General features: G+C 47.2%; 2 protein-coding genes across 2 annotated transcripts in view; both read right to left on the minus strand.

Annotated features, from left to right (window-relative positions):
• The window catches only part of FRMD7 (FERM domain containing 7), a 10217-nt gene extending 8251 nt beyond the window's left edge, over nucleotides 1–1966 (minus strand). Inside the window, 1 exon segment of the mRNA XM_010019490.1 lies at nucleotides 1910–1966. Within this exon segment, the coding sequence (XP_010017792.1) occupies nucleotides 1910–1966 (57 nt within the window).
• A 7607-nt stretch (nucleotides 1967–9573) lies between these two features.
• RAP2C (RAP2C, member of RAS oncogene family) lies at nucleotides 9574–17788 on the minus strand (the record flags this gene model as incomplete). Its single annotated transcript, XM_010019491.1, has 3 exons — nucleotides 9574–11289; nucleotides 15689–16008; nucleotides 17723–17788. Coding segments are annotated over 2 exons (345 nt in total), but the record flags the coding sequence as incomplete, so codon positions are not given.
• Nucleotides 17789–17791: the final 3 nt, after the last annotated feature.

Consider the following 17791-nt stretch of genomic DNA (forward strand, 5'->3'; position numbering starts at 1 on the left):
GGAACTGGAGGAGCTTTAAACTCCCTTCAACGCAAACCAGGCTGGGGTTCTGTGGTTCTATGGCTGGCAGCATCACAGCAGGATCCCATCATCGCTGTGGCTCAACCTGGGGTGTTAGGCAGGGCTGTCACAACAGGGGACCTCTGGGCATGTGTCAGGCTCCTGCCTTCCACCCCTGGGGGCTTTTGCCGGGTGCCATCCCGGAACCACCTCCAGCACGCAGCTGAAGGAAATCCTGGGAGCTCAGTGGCCATGGAGAGGTGCCAGGTCCCGGCTGTCAGCAAAGATGTGGATGGGAGCAGGAGCCTTCCCAGACCAGCAGTCAGAAAAGAACTCATTCCCATGCAAATCCAGGCTGGAAATGAGACCTCACTCACGTGCTGGCAGCTGTGATACCCATGTGAGGCAGGGAGAGAGGCACATCCCGGGTGCAAGGAGGGATCAGGCCCTCTGTGGTTTCTCTCTTTTGTCCTTTTCCCTCCCATTACACTGAAATACTGCACATTCAAAAGAGCTTTCCAAAGTCAGGGTGGGTTTAGGAAGAGTTGCTTTAAATATCTGCTCAAAACTTAGCCCAAAGCAGTCCTTTTGTAATGGAGAAGTCACTAATTCAACCTCTCATTTACCATACCCAGAGAGCATCAAATGCATGAAATGCCTAAAAGGGGTTTCCAATACCATTCCATGCTAAAAAAGGAAATGACCAGGAGTTCCTCTAATGGAAGCTCTTTGCTGCAATAACATGTCGTGCAGCACTATAGTGCTGTGGTTTGGGTATGTAAGAAAGCAGAGATGGAAAAAAGGCAACAACATTGTACCAGCATCAGCTTTTGAACGGTCTCTCACTGTGCCCTGATCTAATCAACATGGAAAAAACAACACAAAAAGACATTTAAAAATGACTAATCTCATTTTCAAGCTGACTCCAGGTTTAGGATACATTAATTAAACTAAATCAAACCACTTCCATACTGTGCCAAGGGATGGAATTGCTTTACAATCCTCTGTCGTGCAAAGTGCTGTTGCAGAGAAACTGAGCAGTGCGCCTGAGCCCGAGCAGTTCTCAGGCTGTGCTGAGAACCTGGAGAACAGGGAAGGCTGAGAAATGGAATAGGACTTGGAAAAAACAACTTTATATTGAGCACTCTGGTCCCACCAGAGCTGCAGGTAAGTGCTAGAACAGGTGCACATGGCTTAGCTAATTCAATTAGCTACTCAGATGATCAAATCCTAACCAACAGCAAATGCTCGATCAGACCTGCACAAAGATGTTTCTAACAAATAGTCAAGCTATATCTAGTTCAGTTGCCTGTATGCATATGTATCTCTAACACCATAAATATTAATACTTAACATTTAAAACCTATTTCAGAGCTAGCATTTATTAAAAGTGCATTATTAGTGACTATGTTGTGGGACACTGTCATGCAGACAATAAGATATGGAAAGGTTTTTTCCTCAGCTATTCACAAACCCACACAGTTTTCTTTCTCAGCTGACTGCCCAGGGAGAGCTGCACACAGATGTTTCTCACCAGGGGTAATTTGCCTAAACATGCTATTTTTATTCTGTTCTCAGTTTTCTCTTCCTTGTTGAATGCTCATATTGGCAGCAGGACAAATGAGAGAAGAACTCGACACTTGTCAAGAACATCACTTCATATTAGCTGATTCCAAAAGATGACACCAGATAAGTAAAAGCCATTCCTTTTCCTTTATAAATAATGCCAGTAACAGGGGAGAGCAGGAGCGTGTTGGTGCTGAAAGCACTTAGCAATCAGCACTATCATCTCTTGGTTCAGATTCAGCTGAAACCCAGAAGCTATCAGAGACCACACCACCCTCCAGAGCAGCAAAGACCTCAACAATTAGCACAACCCCCCCTCAATAAGGACATGATACCCACTTACATCAACCACAAAGATCTTCTGGGAGTCATCCAGAAACTGGACTTTGAGGTGCAGCATCCTGGAGGCCGTGGCTGTGCGCGCAGCGGTCGCAGCGGTGTGAGCAGCGTGCCGGGCAGGCAGCCCCGACTCCTCTTGCACATGTAATGTCCCTCGCAGCTGCATGGGGAAGGCGGCAGCCACGGATGTGGAGCAGAGGCTGGAGCGAGGGAACTGACTGCTTCAAACCAGAAACCCAGATACCTCCCCTGCTTGAATATCACCACTGCGTTAAAGGGTGCTTTCTGGGCGTGTTAACAGGGGAAACGCTGTGCAGCGGCTCTGTGAGAGTGGCACTAGTGGGGGTTAGATAAACACTGAGCTTCTGCAGGTGGTGGTGAGCAGAGCAAGTCCACGGGGCCAGGGAGAAGAGGTGAGTGTCTCCTGCCAGAGCCGGCGAGCAGCACCTCGTCCCTCGTCTGGGTAAGGTGCACTGGAAGCCCATCTGTCTGCTCACTCCATGAGGTGGGCAGGTAAGGTCCTCCTGGCCGAGCAGATGTGGACAGAACATGCAGATGGGCTGATGGACTTCACTGGGACATGTCTCCAGCTGAATGTGGAACCAGGTGGGAGTCCTTCCTGTGGAGGCAGAGGAGGAACTGGTGCTAACTCCCAGCTCGCACCCTGGTTTGGCAGCTCAGTGAAGCCCTACAAGCCTTTGATCAACCTGGTTCCTGTTCCACACCTGAAAAGCTCATGTCCCCACACCCTCATCTAGATGCCCACCCTCACAGACCCCCCGGTAATGCCAAAAGGCAGCACGGGACTGTCATAGGGGATTGTTATTGCTGCTGCTGCTGGAAAAAGTCACAATCACATAGGACCTGTGGGAGCCAAAGCAACAGAAACACATCCTGGCAAACAGAAAATGCCCCAAAATAAGTGCTGTGGAGATCGTGCTTCTTGCTCGCTCCCCAGTTCCCACCAAGGCATCCGCTGTAAGTCAGCCCAGGCCGTTTGCTGTGGTCCCTCTTACACTTCCCAAATACTCCTAGGGATGTAAGGACAGAGCTTGTCAGGACACACAGAGCTTGTGGCCTGGGGTGCAGGAAGGGAAAATGCAGCACTTTTCAGCTACAGAAAAATTGAGTCTTCTGATAACTGGGACAAAAAAGCAGCCCAAAAGTTAAAGCCAATCTACTTTTCTGTGTGGCTCAAAGCAAAGAGTGGCTGGGAGGGGGCCAAATACTCCTAGGGATGTAAGGACAGAGCTTGTCAGGACACACAGAGCTTGTGGCCTGGGGTGCAGGAAGGGAAAATGCAGCACTTTTCAGCTACAGAAAAATTGAGTCTTCTGATAACTGGGACAAAAAAGCAGCCCAAAAGTTAAAGCCAATCTACTTTTCTGTGTGGCTCAAAGCAAAGAGTGGCTGGGAGGGGGTGGCTGTACCCAGACGCAGGAACAGATTCCCAGTGCTGCCCTTGGCCTTGAGGTCTGAGCTCTGTGTGTGGCAGGACAAGGACAGTGTCACATACAAACATCTGGGGATGCTGAGTGCACTTTCCCTCTGTGGTTCCAAATGCTCATGATGTCAAATGTTGATGGCATCGAGAAGATCAGCTCTCTGTGAGCAGCTCACATCGCAGACGTGGCTCTGCTGCAGCAGGAGCACTGCAATGGCAGGAAGGATGCACAGGGATGTGACAGAGGAGCCCCCAGACCCCAGAAGAAGCCTTTCCTGGCATGTTGAGGCACCACCCCTGGGCTCATGGATGCTACTGGAAGCTGAGCACCAGCCAGCTGGGGTGTGGGTGAAAGAAAAGAATTTATTTCACTGCTGTGACATGAAGGCAGGGTCCTGGTCTGGATTTATCACAGGGACTCTGGCCACCTTCTGGAGCCATTCTACAGACAGTGTGGAGCCAGCAGAAGCAAACGGGGTAAATGAAGACTCTTATGGGAGTAGAATAATAGAATGGTTTGGTTTGAAAGGGACCTTAAAGCTCAGTGGGGACAAGGGGAATGGCTTGAACCTGCCAGAGGGGAGATTGAGATGAGCTCTGAGGCAGAAGCTCTTCCCTGTGAGGGTGCTGAGGCGCTGGCACAGGGTGCCCAGAGAAGCTGTGGCTGCCCCATCCCTGGCAGTGTTCAAGGCCAGGTTGGACACAGGGGCTTGGAGCAACCTGCTCTAGTGGAAGGTGTCCCTGCCCGTGGCAGGGGTTGGAGCTGGAGGAGCTTTAAGGTCCCTTCCAACCCAAACCAGGCTGTTGTTCTACGATGATGCATCAGCTCTTTGCTTCCAAGCTCCCTCTCGTGGTGGTTGTGCCCAACGACAAATTGCGTTTGCCGGGATGAGCAGTTTCGCACAGCAGCACCACAGCCCACCCTGCGCCCATGTGTATTCACTGTTCTTCCTTTTTCAGATTTGATATGCTACGTAACAACCATTTCCAGGCACCGGGGAAGGCAGTTGGCTACAAGAAAATGCAAATTACAGCAGAAGCTATACAAGAAACTCAGGAATAGCCTGGCTCTGGTGTTCTCCAGAACACATCAGCTCATTTTTAATACCCCAGTCGCACCCTGTTGTTGGCACAGCTCTATCAAAAGCACTCTCTGATGTTTAATTCAAACAGATCACTTTGAAGACACGAGAAAGCCATTTCTACAGGAACAGAAATACAGATAAATCCTCATGGATGTACTGAGTCAAAGAAGCGCTGATGCATCCGGAGGCTCTGGCATCTCAGCATTCAGTCATTTCTAGCTAGGGAGATGCATCTCACTACATCTGTGGAGCAGCACAAAGCACAGGACTGTTATATGCTGTCCTTAAGTTGTTTCAAGCACGACCCATTCCTGGTCTACTCCCACATCCCCACATCAACAGCCAGAAGTGTTGGAAGCTCACCTGTAATTCAGCAGCCACACGACAGGGTCTCCAACGCCCAGGCTCTGTCCTCAGGAACGCTGTCAGGAAGTCAAATCCATCACACACACCCCCCCCAAGGCTCCCCATGAGTCATGTGCAGCTCTTCCCCAGCTTGTTCCCTGAGGGCAAACCCACAGACCCCAGGTACCACCACAGTTGGGCAGTGTCTGCTCTGCTGCTCCTGCAGCTCTGGCCGTTACGAGACGAGAAGCAGCAGCGACTCTTCAGGAGGGAATTAAAGGCTGGAATATTGAAAACCTTTGCTAAGCACCATCAGGAAGTATCCTACGGCCAAAGGCTTCCTCTGAGGAAGCTGCCAAGTTGAGTCTGCAACGCTGAATCCTAGTGGAAAGGATGGACTTCTAAGTAACTACATCGCTTATTTTCATGACAGCTGCCTTTTCCCTCTTGGCTCAAGACAACCAGCTCTGGTTGAGTAAGCCTTGATTACATCTAGGCAAAGAAATGTCCTCCAGGTACATCCAGGCCAACGGAGCAAACCCATCTCACCATATGGATCTTGATCCTGAGTCTGTTAACACAATTTCCTCCCATGTAGCCTCTTTTCCCCCACTCCCCTCTTTTCCTTTTACTCTTTCTCAAAAGACCCTTATCAGACCTCAGTCCTACCAAAGCCCACCAAATCCCAGGTGTATAGCTCAAAGCAGAGCTGAAGTTGTGTCAGGGCCATTCACAACAGGCAGTGGAGGACAACAGAACAGCATACACCTGAAGCTGGGAGCTTGGTGCTTCTGTAGTGATCAAAGGTAATCTCTGTCTCATGGTTCCTTCTCCAGGGCCTTCTGGAAGAAACACATCTATGAGACAGACGTGTTTCAGAGAAGGGGAAACATTCCAACATCTCAACTATTCCCAGGCTTCAGGGGTACATTCATGAAACCTTTCTGAATTATTAATTTGGGACACAAGGTGAAACAATTCGGATGGGCCGAGATCCTGTGCTGACAACTGATAGAGAAACAGCTCCGAGAGCTGTAAGGAAAGGAACACAATGAGGGCTTCTTCCCACAGCCTGGCACTGGACAAGCCCAGCAGCTAAAATCTTCCTATTACAAACCCCATCTGCATTACTGACACAGGGCATTTGGCAGGTCTGTGCTCATTCCAGGAACAAGGAATGGAAACCAGTGCCAGGATCAGCCCTGTGGCTGCAGAGACAGGGGCTGCAAAGGGGCTTCAGGAGGTCCCACATGACAACCCAATGTACAAGACAGGGGCTATACATACCACACATGCTCCTTCCTCCAGCACTGGTTGTCCCATGTCACCTTTGGGAATTCTCCATCACCTCCACATGACTGCAGCTCGCTCCAGCCATGCTGTGGGAGCAGCCTGCTCTGCTCCCTTTCCCAACATCAGCTTTCCTAAAATCCAGTGCATTTCTTCTTGTCTTCCCATAGCAGCCACGCTGCTGCTGATTACACAGTCGTTATTAATCTGCTCATAGGAGAAAGTGTCTAAGGTCTATTCCAGCAGTAGGATGAATCCCAAGCTGATGATTAATCATCCTGTCTGCCACTTCCCAAATAAGACAAGTAGCCCTTAAGGAATGTCACAAACACCAAATGTGTTTTCTCTTTTCTGGGCTGACCAGATAATTTAAATCTAATGTCAGGGCAGATCTTTCAAGGACAGAAAACTGCGGATCTAGTCAGCCTAAAGGCAGGGAAAAAAGATCAGAACTTGAGGAGCCAGAAATTCCTCAGGAAGTTGAGTGTCTCTTTGGTTCACAGTGCAGTCATTTAGAGAATCATAGAATGGTTTGGATTGGAAAGTAATTATTATTAGTAAGATCATCCTAAAATCATCTAGTTTCAACCCCCCTGCCATGGGCAGGGACACCTCACATCAGACCATGTGGCCCAAATCAATTACACCCTTCAGTATGCAGTGTAAGAAGCCTGTCTCAGTGGGGGTAGTAGCACAGATGGATGACACACACTAACGCTTTTCATAAATCTGAGAACATTCTTAACCTTGCTCTTTCTCTACATACAAGCAGCCCGGTTTCAAAGCGATTCTGCAGCGCTGGTGCATCTGGTTCCAGGTCCAAGCACCTCCCAGCACATTGTGCCCCCAGGAGGGACAAGCTACAACTACCACTTGTCTTCTGAGGTCACCCAGTAACCAGCAGCACCTCAGCCTCAAATCCAGCCTAGCACTGGGAATAGGGTTTGGAGGAAGCCAGGCACTGTTGGGAAGCTGCCACAGCACCCTCGGACAGAACACTAAGGAGCACGGACACACAAACAGCAAAGCCTCCTGTGAGTGAACACTGTGCAGGTCCCTGCAACACGAGAGGCTCTTCCTCATCAGTCATTGTAGTTACTGCTGCCATCAATATTGCTCCAGACTGTTTGGAAGGACTTGAAGAGAATCTCAGGTTTGAAAGAGAGCTCCAGAGACACGTAAGTTGATTCTGTACCAAATACACTCTTCCCATGGAGAAAAACAAACTAATCCCCTACAACCTTGTAATTGAACTCTACCATCCAAGCTGTCAGAAGCTCAACGCTGCCCTCAGCAGAGCCAGAAAACTACTACAGGTGGGATCTGACCTTTGAATTGAACGTTGTTGCTGATTTACAGCTCAAAGTCTGTCTTCTTTGCTCCTTGCAGCTGCGTTGACCAGGCAGAGATAAAACAGCCCAAAAGCCAGATTATTTCCCTTTCAGAGAGCACAGAGCACCTCACCTCCACACAGACTTGCCTGCAGCTACGTGTAGAGCATGCTGTGCATGCACCTCCTCCAGCTGCCAACGAAGCGACTCCCAAACTGAAGCACGTACCAGCCAACCAAGCACCAGGACTGCTGGCTTCTCAGCAGAGAGAACTCAGCCAGGTCGACATGTATCACTTTAGAATCCATATCTCATTTTAATTGAGGCTTCCACCTAGTTTCCAAGTGTAATTACAGCCAAGCCCATTAGTGCAGATAACAGCATGCTGCTGCTCCACCCATGGCCAGTACCTGCTGCACTTCCTCCTCGGGCTGTCCCCGCTGCAGGGCTCCAGCGGTTGGTGGTTTATACCCAACGATGCCCTTGTCAGTGAGTCATTTATGTGTCACCTCATTTACGAGGTGGGGAGAGCCCTCCAGTCTGTGCTGCGGTAGCTCCTGCCCTCCAGCCACACTGGGAGAACACTTGTCCTGAGGCTGCACAGGGGGAGTGCGACACTGAGGAGCTTTCTGCAGGGCCCCTGCGCTTCTATGGCAGGAACTGCTAAACCAAAGAAAAGCTGCCTATGAAACACTGCCTTACAGCCCCCCAAAACAGCTAGCCTGGATTTAGAGGGGAGATTGAGATGAGCTCTTGGGCAGAAGCTCTTCCCTGGGAGGGTGCTGAGGCGCTGGCACAGGGTGCCCAGAGAAGCTGTGGCTGCCCCATCCCTGGCAGTGTTCAAGGCCAGGTTGGACACAGGGGCTTGGAGCAACCTGCTCTAGTGGAAGGTGTCCCTGCCCAGAGCAGGGGGTGGAACTGGAGGAGCTTTAAGCTCCCTTCAACACAAACCAGGCTGGGATTCTGTGGTTCTACGGCTGGCAGCATCACAGCAAGATCCCATCACCGCAGTGGCTCAACCCTGAGTGTTAGGCAGGGCTGTCACAACAGGGGACCTTTGGGGATGTGTCAGGCTCCTGCCTTCTACTGCCCACAAATACTTCTTTTGATCAAAGCCTCATCACACTGGCCTGTAAGGAGAGGAATCATCACTGCTCTGAACAGGCTCCTAGAGCAGTCCCTGCCTTGCACAAGAAGGTAACACACAGCCCCTGCTCCCCTCCTCTCTACTCAGAGCACCTGAGACTGTGAACTTTGCACCCAGGCACAGTTGCACACCCCACTCTTGACAATTCAGACGTGGTTACCATGCTTTGAACAACCAGTACCTCAAAAAAACACCCCAAAACAGCTTGGCTTGTGAGTTCAGCCACTTCAGGAGGATGGAACACACACCAGTCAGCCCAGTTTGGTAATACAGGTATCTATTTTATTAAAAAAGTTACAAACAGGTGGACTGTAGGGTTGTCTTACAAAATGACAAGAATGAATCTACTGGAAAAATCCTTTTTTACAAAGCATTATAGGTAATTGTTCCGGTTTTGCACTTGTTATTCCAGATTTCACCTATCACTGATAAAGATACAGTACATTAGATACTTGATGGTAGGTTACATTTGTCTTTGTAGAGCCCTACTGCAGTGATTTGAACAACTCCTAAACAGATGCCATAGTAAAGACAATACATATTGCATTTATTATTAGCCTCTTACTCTAATAAGCAACTTCACATGCAATCTATTGAGGAAGCCTAAAATAACTTTTGGTCCCTTTTTCCCCCCAAAGTGTGCTGAAGAAACCATCTCTCGTTTTCCCAGTCCTGTCACTCTAAACTAGTTCAAGTTTTAAAGTTTTTTTTCTTCTTTTTTCATCTTTTTGTGCTGAGGTCCATGACAATGAACACTGGTTTGATAACTACCCATAGGAATGAACCATTGAGTCATAGCAACCAACTCCTTCCCCCATAGACAAAACTAAGATCTTGATGAATTACTTGTATTTCCTATTACTTCCTTACAACCTACAAAAAAGATCAACGACCATCACTTCAACAAAAAGAAACTTACTGTGAAGACAAGGTTTGGTTCAATTCTGATATTAAAGTGCAAACCTAAGCATTAGCCTCAGCCTCTTCATAAGGTTTGTACAACAGGGGAAAAAAGAAAAATTCAAGTAACCCCACAGGAAAACTAAAAGCGGGTATTTCGCTACCCAAGCAGGAAACCTGGTGTTTCTCCTCTGCTCAGGATTCCAATTCAACACTGAATGTAGACTCAGAACCTTTATTTCTGCTACCACTGTCAAGTCAGCCTGCATTATTAGCAAAAAAACACATTAGTGTGATACACTGTACCGGTCAGCTTTTATTGTTCGAAATGCCATCATCCACAATACAACTGGTGAGTTTCCAACTGCTTAACCTCATCTATCCATCACTGCTTTTGCTGGAGCTTTTCTTCAAGTTCTTTAGCTATTACAGGGAGAGAATGGACATTTCTAGAAGCATGTTCAAATGACTAAAGCTGGGCTCCTAAAAACCTAGAACTTTGGTGCAGTAGGTGAGCTGCAGTTATTATGTATCTGCAAAACAGAAAGTACACGTTTGAAACCACTGCTAGAAAAAGCTCTCACGTATGCAACGTTAATGAAACTGAACAAACGAATCCCATCTGTTCTTTGTACGTGTTCATTCTGCTCTTTATACCTGTGTTATTGTTAAAATCTTCAAGTATTCAGAGAAAATGTTGCTCAGGTAAACAATAAGGAAGGCAATGGCTGTTTAAAGCACACTCGCAGTTAGTATCACTGAAACCTGGTGCTTTTCCCCTTCTTACACCAACTTGTCTCTAATATTAAACTGGTTTATTGGGAAATCAAACCAAACCAAACCAACTAAAAAGCAATTTGTGACAGTGCAAGAAAAACTTTAACAAATATTGCTTTAAAATATTATTCAGAAAGACAAATATTAGGAACTATAAAATGTAAAGTGATCTTATTTGCATTAGATTTACATGTGCAGAGGTCTACTAGATGTCTCGATGTGCCAGGCAAAGCTGAGCTGACCGACTAGGCATACAGCCCATCCTGAAGGATACATTATCCCTTTTCCAAGGCATAAAGAAGCTATTTGTAAACAAGCAAGTTTAGAAACTCAGTAGAAGGAAAAGTGTGCTGCCATTTTTCAATGCTACAATTGTCATTTTTGATTAAATGAGTTTAAGAAACCCATGATTGCAAGAAAAGAAACATCAGCTGGAGACTTTACCTCCCAACCCAAGCAATCCCTACTGTCAAATCGGACCAGACACTGGGTCACAGCTGCATTTACCAAGAAAAGGGATACTACATCCATACGACAGAGGTGCCTTCAGTATCTTCTCATGACACTGTCACAACGTAAACAGAAAGTCTCAAAGAATGACCAAGTACATTGTAGAAGAAAACTTTGCAAACAGAATAAGCACTGATGCGAGGTAATATACAGAAGTAACCATTTGTTTAAGGCTCAATTTATTCTCCATTAAAACTCTCTTCTTTTAAAAGGCATTGAGTAGGTAATACTGAGTTTAAGTATTTAATAAATACAAGTTCAGAAATTGATTAAAGAAATCAATTAAAATATTAAAAATGAACTCTTGCATATTAGCCATTATATGAACTTAGAAAGCTATAAAAGGACTGATAGAGAAAGAACAGATCTTTAAACTTATGGTAAACATGCTAAGCATTCTGATTAAGGTGTGTGGATCCTGCAGGCCACCAACCTTATGCACTTAGATGTATGGCAATGTGCTGTAATAGAGACAGGTTTACCAAGGCTCAGCTCTGCAACCTGGGCTGAAAGTTCTCCAAAGCAGCATCTGTGCAAGTTTCCTCTGAGTTTTATCTGCAATTTAAACAAAATAACTAATGAAAGCCATATTCAACACACATTCAAAGTGAACCCAGCTTCTCCCACAGTGCAGAAGATGTGGTTTGCCACACTGAGCTCCAAAGCACTGCTTTACACAGCAGCATCCTTGAGGTTCTCCTCCTCTAACTCCAGTAATTTAAGAGGCAAGCAGGTTAACAGCTCATTCCTGTGAACTTTGCAATGGCTGCCCCTGTAGGATACTCAATTGCTCCTAAAGATCTGAAACAGGTAGGAAGCACTACAGCACCCAGTACTATGAAGCAACAGCATTGTGCAGAAGTTCTAGGAACAGGTACATGAGCCAACTAATTCAGTTTTGACATCGGAGTTCTCAGCATTCAGATCCTCTAAATTAGTACTAAACCACCCCCTAGCATTTACACAGCCTCAGCAGGGACACACTGTATGCCACTGTTCTCCATCAGGCACACAAATGTAAGTGGTGTGACTCACACATTGTATTTCTGGTAACTTGCTTGCACTTCACAAGATTTATCTGCAGAGAGATCCTAAAAGCCTGAGTTGAAGCTCCAAGTCTGTAGAAACCTGCCCTTCATGCGCACATGCTGCACTGCAGCTCAACCGTTGGCTTTTGGGGGGTTTTGGTGAGTCTTCTCTATTCCTGAAGTAATTTCTTCACAAGAGTCAGGTCCTTCCCTCTGTACTGTTTGCTTTCTGCTCTCAGTTAGCAGCTTGTCATGACAGAGTGCTCTGACACAGTCAGGGGTTCCCTTCTTGCCTAAGAACTGGCCACCCAACACTCAGGAGCAGGGCTCCTGTACTGTCAGGAGCAGCCAGCCAGGATTTGCTTGCTTGTTTGCAGTTTTCCACTCACAGGAACTCTCACCCAGTCTGGTGGGCACGTGTCCCCTCACACATTGTTGCTGGTCACCAGTTTTAGATGGGGAGGGTCCCTGTACTGTTAAAACGACAAACATTTCCCTTGTATTAAACCTGTTTAATAGGTGTTTTATGTTTGCTTAGAGCACACGAGAGGCAAACCATTGACAGTGCAGCTCCTCATCTTACCAGAGTTAAACCCATCCCAAACCTTCACCTAAATCTAGCATCCAGTGCTGTGGCCAGCGAAGAATTGCTCAGGATAGCAAGAGCAGAGAAAGCGAGTACTGGTATTTTCCTCCATGTGCTTTCAGCATCTTGTATTTGCAGGTTAGGGACCTCCCAGTTCAGATTTATCATCTTTCCATTTAACTTGTGCTTAGTTGCTACAATTGGCACCATATAGTACCTTATCTGGCTTCTCTTGCCCAGGAAATTTCTATAGCACTTTCTAGTCTCTTTTGTGAGCAGACAGGAGAGAAGGGGATGTTAGATAACCCAGTCATGTAAATTTGTGTGTGCTGCACAGCTACACGGCCCACAAGACAGTGTACAGGGGAGGGGGGGAACAGGATGCAAGAACAATGCACGCTTCTAAAAGGAACTATGGGTTATCCTGATGATGGGGGTTTGTTCCATCCTTCATTTCACCCAAAGCAGCTGACTGAACAGCAAAGTGCTACTCAAAAATACTGTGGAAGAACCTACACAACTTCATACCTGACAACTGGGCTGATGTATCAGCACCAGAGGTCAGGGTACCTGACACGGGAACAGTCTTATATAAAACCAAGTCCATCACATAATTCACCTCTCCAATTGTTTCCTCCAGAAGAACTGCAGGGACTCAGACTTTTTATGTAGTTGATTCTGAACTAACTGATACAGACCTAAGACTCCTCCTGGATGCAGACAGGTCACAGAACTCAGACATGATGCTGATGATTACACTAGGACAGAGCAAGAGTTCAATCCTGCCTTTGACACAGGTTTATCAGACCCCTGGTTCTACTTCCTCAGTCTCACTTCACCTGGGAGGGGTCACTGCTGAAGCAGATGCTTGAGAAGCAGCAATTGTTCCCTGGATCACAGATAAGCAAAAGAACTACAAAGTTGATTACAGCTATCACAAGACACCATCAGCAGCAATCCTACACCAGAGCACATCAGACAGGAATTATCAGGTGGCAAAGGCTTATCATAAAGTTAATGAGATCCTACACCCACTCAAAGAACAAGGACAGACTGGGAGCCAGGAAGAAGGAAATATCCCAAAAATGTGAGGTTGAAATGAAAGATATGGAGCATGAGCCTGTGAGGAGCCAGGGTAACAGTAAGTCTCAGACATGGTGAGACCTGGACTGAGCAGGAAGCTGCTCAAGTACAGACTTACTTGTTCGGCACAGGAGAAGCAGCACCTCCTAGAAGCAAGGAAGCATTTTGCTGCTAGAGGCTTAACCTGTGAGCTAGGCAGAATGAAGGAGAGGAAATCATTACACAAGCTTAGAGCATCCTCTGTCTCAAGAGGTCACAAAGACGTAAGAGTACAGAAGTTTCTTCTGAAGCAAGAGCATGCTGAGGAAACTCATCAGATCTAAGCACTGAGTTATGATTCAAGGAATAACATACGGCCCTGCCCCCGCCTCCATTTCACCTTTAAGATTAAATTCAGTATTTCATGCTAAATCCAGAAGCTTCCCTTAAAGTAACCAATTCTGGAAGTACAAATAGCATGGACAAAAGGCCTGACTGTGTCAGAGTTGAAGACAGCAATCTGCACAGGATGAACCACTAGTAAGCCATGGATTGCCAGAACCTTTGGCATACTCCAAGTCCACATACTCTCATTTGTGGAGCTGCCTTAGAAACAGCTGAAACATAACATTACTATATGCAATTCAAGACATCAACCCTACAGCACGCTTGAAAAAGGAGTAACTCTGTTGATGTACTCCTTAAAAGGCTCTGCAGGAGTTAGGGATTAGTGGACAGGGAAAGACTTTGTGTTTTAATCTGCTCCAATACAAGCAGTTTGCTCACTTTCAGCAGGCAGAGTTGGAACTTACGCACACCTCTTAGGTGCAGACAGCAGCCTTTTCTAATTTCACAGAACTGGAGATAAAACCATCATGTATTATCTTGAGTCTGACAGTGCCAGGGTCATGAGTATCTAGAATTTTACATTCACAAAGCACTTGATAAGTATCTCAAAGACAAGCTTTGAGACTGCACTCCCTGCCCTTGCACTCAAGATTAAAGAGGATACATGGTCCAAAGCTTCCAGTAATAACCTATTTTCCCTCTTGTTACTCAGGTGCAGAAAGCTCCTTGGACTCAAGCAAGCTCCCAACAGGGCAGTTGGAGCCTGCGCCTCCAGGACAGCAGTGGTCAAGGGGGACAGCTGCCTCCCCTGGATTTTCACGTCCTCCCTCATCCCTGCACTTGCCCTCAGAGATCACACCAAGCTGTTTGCCAGGACAGGTCCAACAGACACCCAAGGGTCTGACGGACCAGCTGGCTGCACACAGAGGGTACCAATGATGTAGAAGAGCCCTTTTCAGTAACACGGATTCAAGCCAATGGCAAAACCAGACTTGAAACCGCTACGAGGTAAAATAGGAGCAGAGGATGCCCAGAAGCACCTTGCACAGGAGTGACAGCACTGCTGTGAGCAGGGGGAACACATCCAGTCACACTATCAGGTGAAAGAGGTACTGAGAAAGACCACCACATGTGTGAGGGGCCAAGAGCAGCTATCCTTGGGGAAGAAGGATCAAAGCAAAGCAACACCCGAGACAGGGGAAGCTGCAGAGGCCCCTCTGAGCGCTGCACTCTCGCCACACCTCTCATGAGTCACAGGAAGGAGTTGTGCAGCGAGAAGCCATTTTATAGTGTGTTCTCTGCTCTGGGGATTTTAGATGAAGAGCACTTTGTACACGTCCTTGACTACTTCATGTGGGCTCCAGGCCACTCCCCACAGCTCAGGGTGGATCTCTCTTACACTTATCCCGCTGATAAGGCAGAAACATGCTCCACGTACGTTCAGTTTCTGCACTGTACAATGTACTTCTTATTCTTCAAACAAGCTCAAAAAGTCTTCTCAGCAAACCTACCGGGAAAGGTGATCACAACAATAATCCCACTGACCTCTAAGGTAATTCCCATTACTTGAAAATAATTCAGGTACCAACTACAACCAATGAAGAAACCCACTGCAACATCACAGACCATCAGGGATAACATAATGTCAAACAGAGCACTGGCAGTCACACAGGTGCACATGAGATCACACACTTTGTTTCACTGTACAATTCCTGCAGGTAAATGCAGCGTTCCCTGACTAACCCTGCTGAAGCAGCACAAGAATCTGCTTGACTCGAGTCATCACGTGCAAGTGAATGCACAAGCTTCCACCTCTCTGGGAGGAAGGCTCCTTCCAGATTAGGCTGCTTAACTTCAGACTCCCTGGCACACTGTATTGACTCAGACAGCACGGTTCTGCACCTCAGGTAGTTATGACTGTTCCACCAACCTGCTCTGTATGGCCATGATTGAGGTTTTTCTTGATTTCTCTCACTGGACGATGCAAGTTGTACAACACTGATCCTGTTTCTCAGGCAGGGAGGCATAGTTCATTTGCCTGACGATCTCAGCAAACAGTTCATCCACCATCGTTTTGCTCTTGGCTGAAGTCTCCATGAAGGGGCAGCCCCACTCCTGAGCCAGGGCTCTGCCTTCTGCCGATAACACCTCCCTCTCGGACTCCAGATCCACTTTATTCCCCACTAGGATCAGAGGAACTTTCTCGTATCTCTTCACCCGGACAATCTGGTCCCTCATTGGCTTGATGTCCTGGTCAAACAATCCAGCTGGTTAGTAAGTGCTAGTAACCATGTGGAGTTGCTCTAGAGCCACTACAGAAGTATGTTTTAACAACCCTCCCATGCAACTGAACATTCAAAACACATCAGGGACACCTTAAATTCGGACTCACATGGATCTAGAACGCACAGAAAGTTAACACCCATCTTTTACTAAAGAGGTTTTAGTTTTATATAAATGCATACACACTTCATATAGTGTGTCTGTACAAACAGAAACTGCAGAGAGCAATTCTCAGCATATCTGGAGGAAGCCAGAGCAGAGCTGCTTTCAAAGTTGCTTTCAGTTGCCTGAAGAAGTGGTCTCCAGCCCAGCAACCTGCACCACTCGCAGCAGATGCCATTACACAGTCATTTAGGAAGCTTGTGTTTAGTTTACAGCTGGAGAAAGCTGGTCATTTACACAAAGCCTTCTCACTCCTGCAATGCTTAGAATAATTCATTGTGAAAACAGTTAATCACATGTAAGTAACCAAATTAGATGCTGTAAAAAAATTTTATTACCTAGAGATGCATTTATTCAAGTCTGAGCTAACACTGGGAGTTTACACTTGAAAGTCGGAGTCAAATCCTCTGCCCCCTGAGTGGTGGAAGTTACTATCAGTACTAAGTTCTACAAATCCTTGCATAGTTTGAAGACAAAACAAGTTAAGCATTTGAAGTTACCACTGTGTGAAAGAGCTACAGAGTGGTTTACACCTACAGGCTTCCGAGTAAACATGTTATGGACAGACAAGAATAATTCAGTATTAACGGAGTGGATTACTAACTGTCTGATCCTTGAACAGGGGGGACTCACTGGTCCCCAAAATAAGGGAAAACGAAGGGGAGAAGCACCCCAATGTCACTGCTGCTGTTTTCGAGAGAAAGCAAGACTTCAGCTACTTCAAGGCCTCTGCTGAGATAAAGTTTAGTCACCAGCAGAAGCAAACATGCTGCTCCAGTGGGGGGTGGGGGTTTGCCAAGCAGCTGGAATGCACCCAACTCTGCAACTGAAGCCAAGGCAGTAGCTGCAAGTCCCCGCCGTGAATCTAGCGATGATAAACCCACCTACTGCCCCCAAATAAAGCCCCATGTCTAGAGGCAGCTGACACTGCCTGTGATATTTCCACTGATTAGAGTTGGGATAGTGGAAATGAAACCCAGACCCACAAATTCTCACGTATGGCTCAGTTCTCCTCTCCAGTACAGCACCTACACTGTGAAAGCATCGAGCTTATATTAGGCAGGAATATATTCTGGGAGACGGGGTGGAAAATAGCAGCTTATTTAAAAGCTCCCAATTGCAGAACAATAAGACTCTGCAAGGCCCCGTGAAGAAACGTGCCTTTTGGGAAAGGGAAGAGAGGGGAAGGGGAAGTCTCCATTATTAATATCAAGAGATTTCTTCATGGTAGGGGATTGCCAAAAGCTTCTGTTGGGGAAGTGGGAGCGGGTCATTGTTCTCCAGCCCTGGTGGGGGATTTAACAATGGTGGCACCCTGATAAGGACCTGCAAAGCAAACAGCTCTGCAGCAGGAAGCAGGGCTGCTGAACACGGGGCATTCCCGCTTGTGCCCCGCCAGCGATAAAGGGTTTACACGTGGCCAACCCCAAAACTTCCTCCTCGCCCCAGCGCCAGCCCCGGGGCAGGAACGTCCCAAGGGCGGACACCGGGGCCAGCCCCCGCGGCCGGGCGCGGTTACCTGGAAGGACTGCTGGTTGACCAGGCTGTAGACGAGGATGAAGCCCTGCCCGTTCTTGATGTACAGATC

The sequence above is a fragment of the Nestor notabilis genome, unplaced genomic scaffold (genome assembly GCF_000696875.1).
Source record: "Nestor notabilis isolate BGI_N333 unplaced genomic scaffold, ASM69687v1 scaffold7798, whole genome shotgun sequence".
NCBI classification, from domain to species: Eukaryota; Metazoa; Chordata; class Aves; order Psittaciformes; family Psittacidae; genus Nestor; species Nestor notabilis.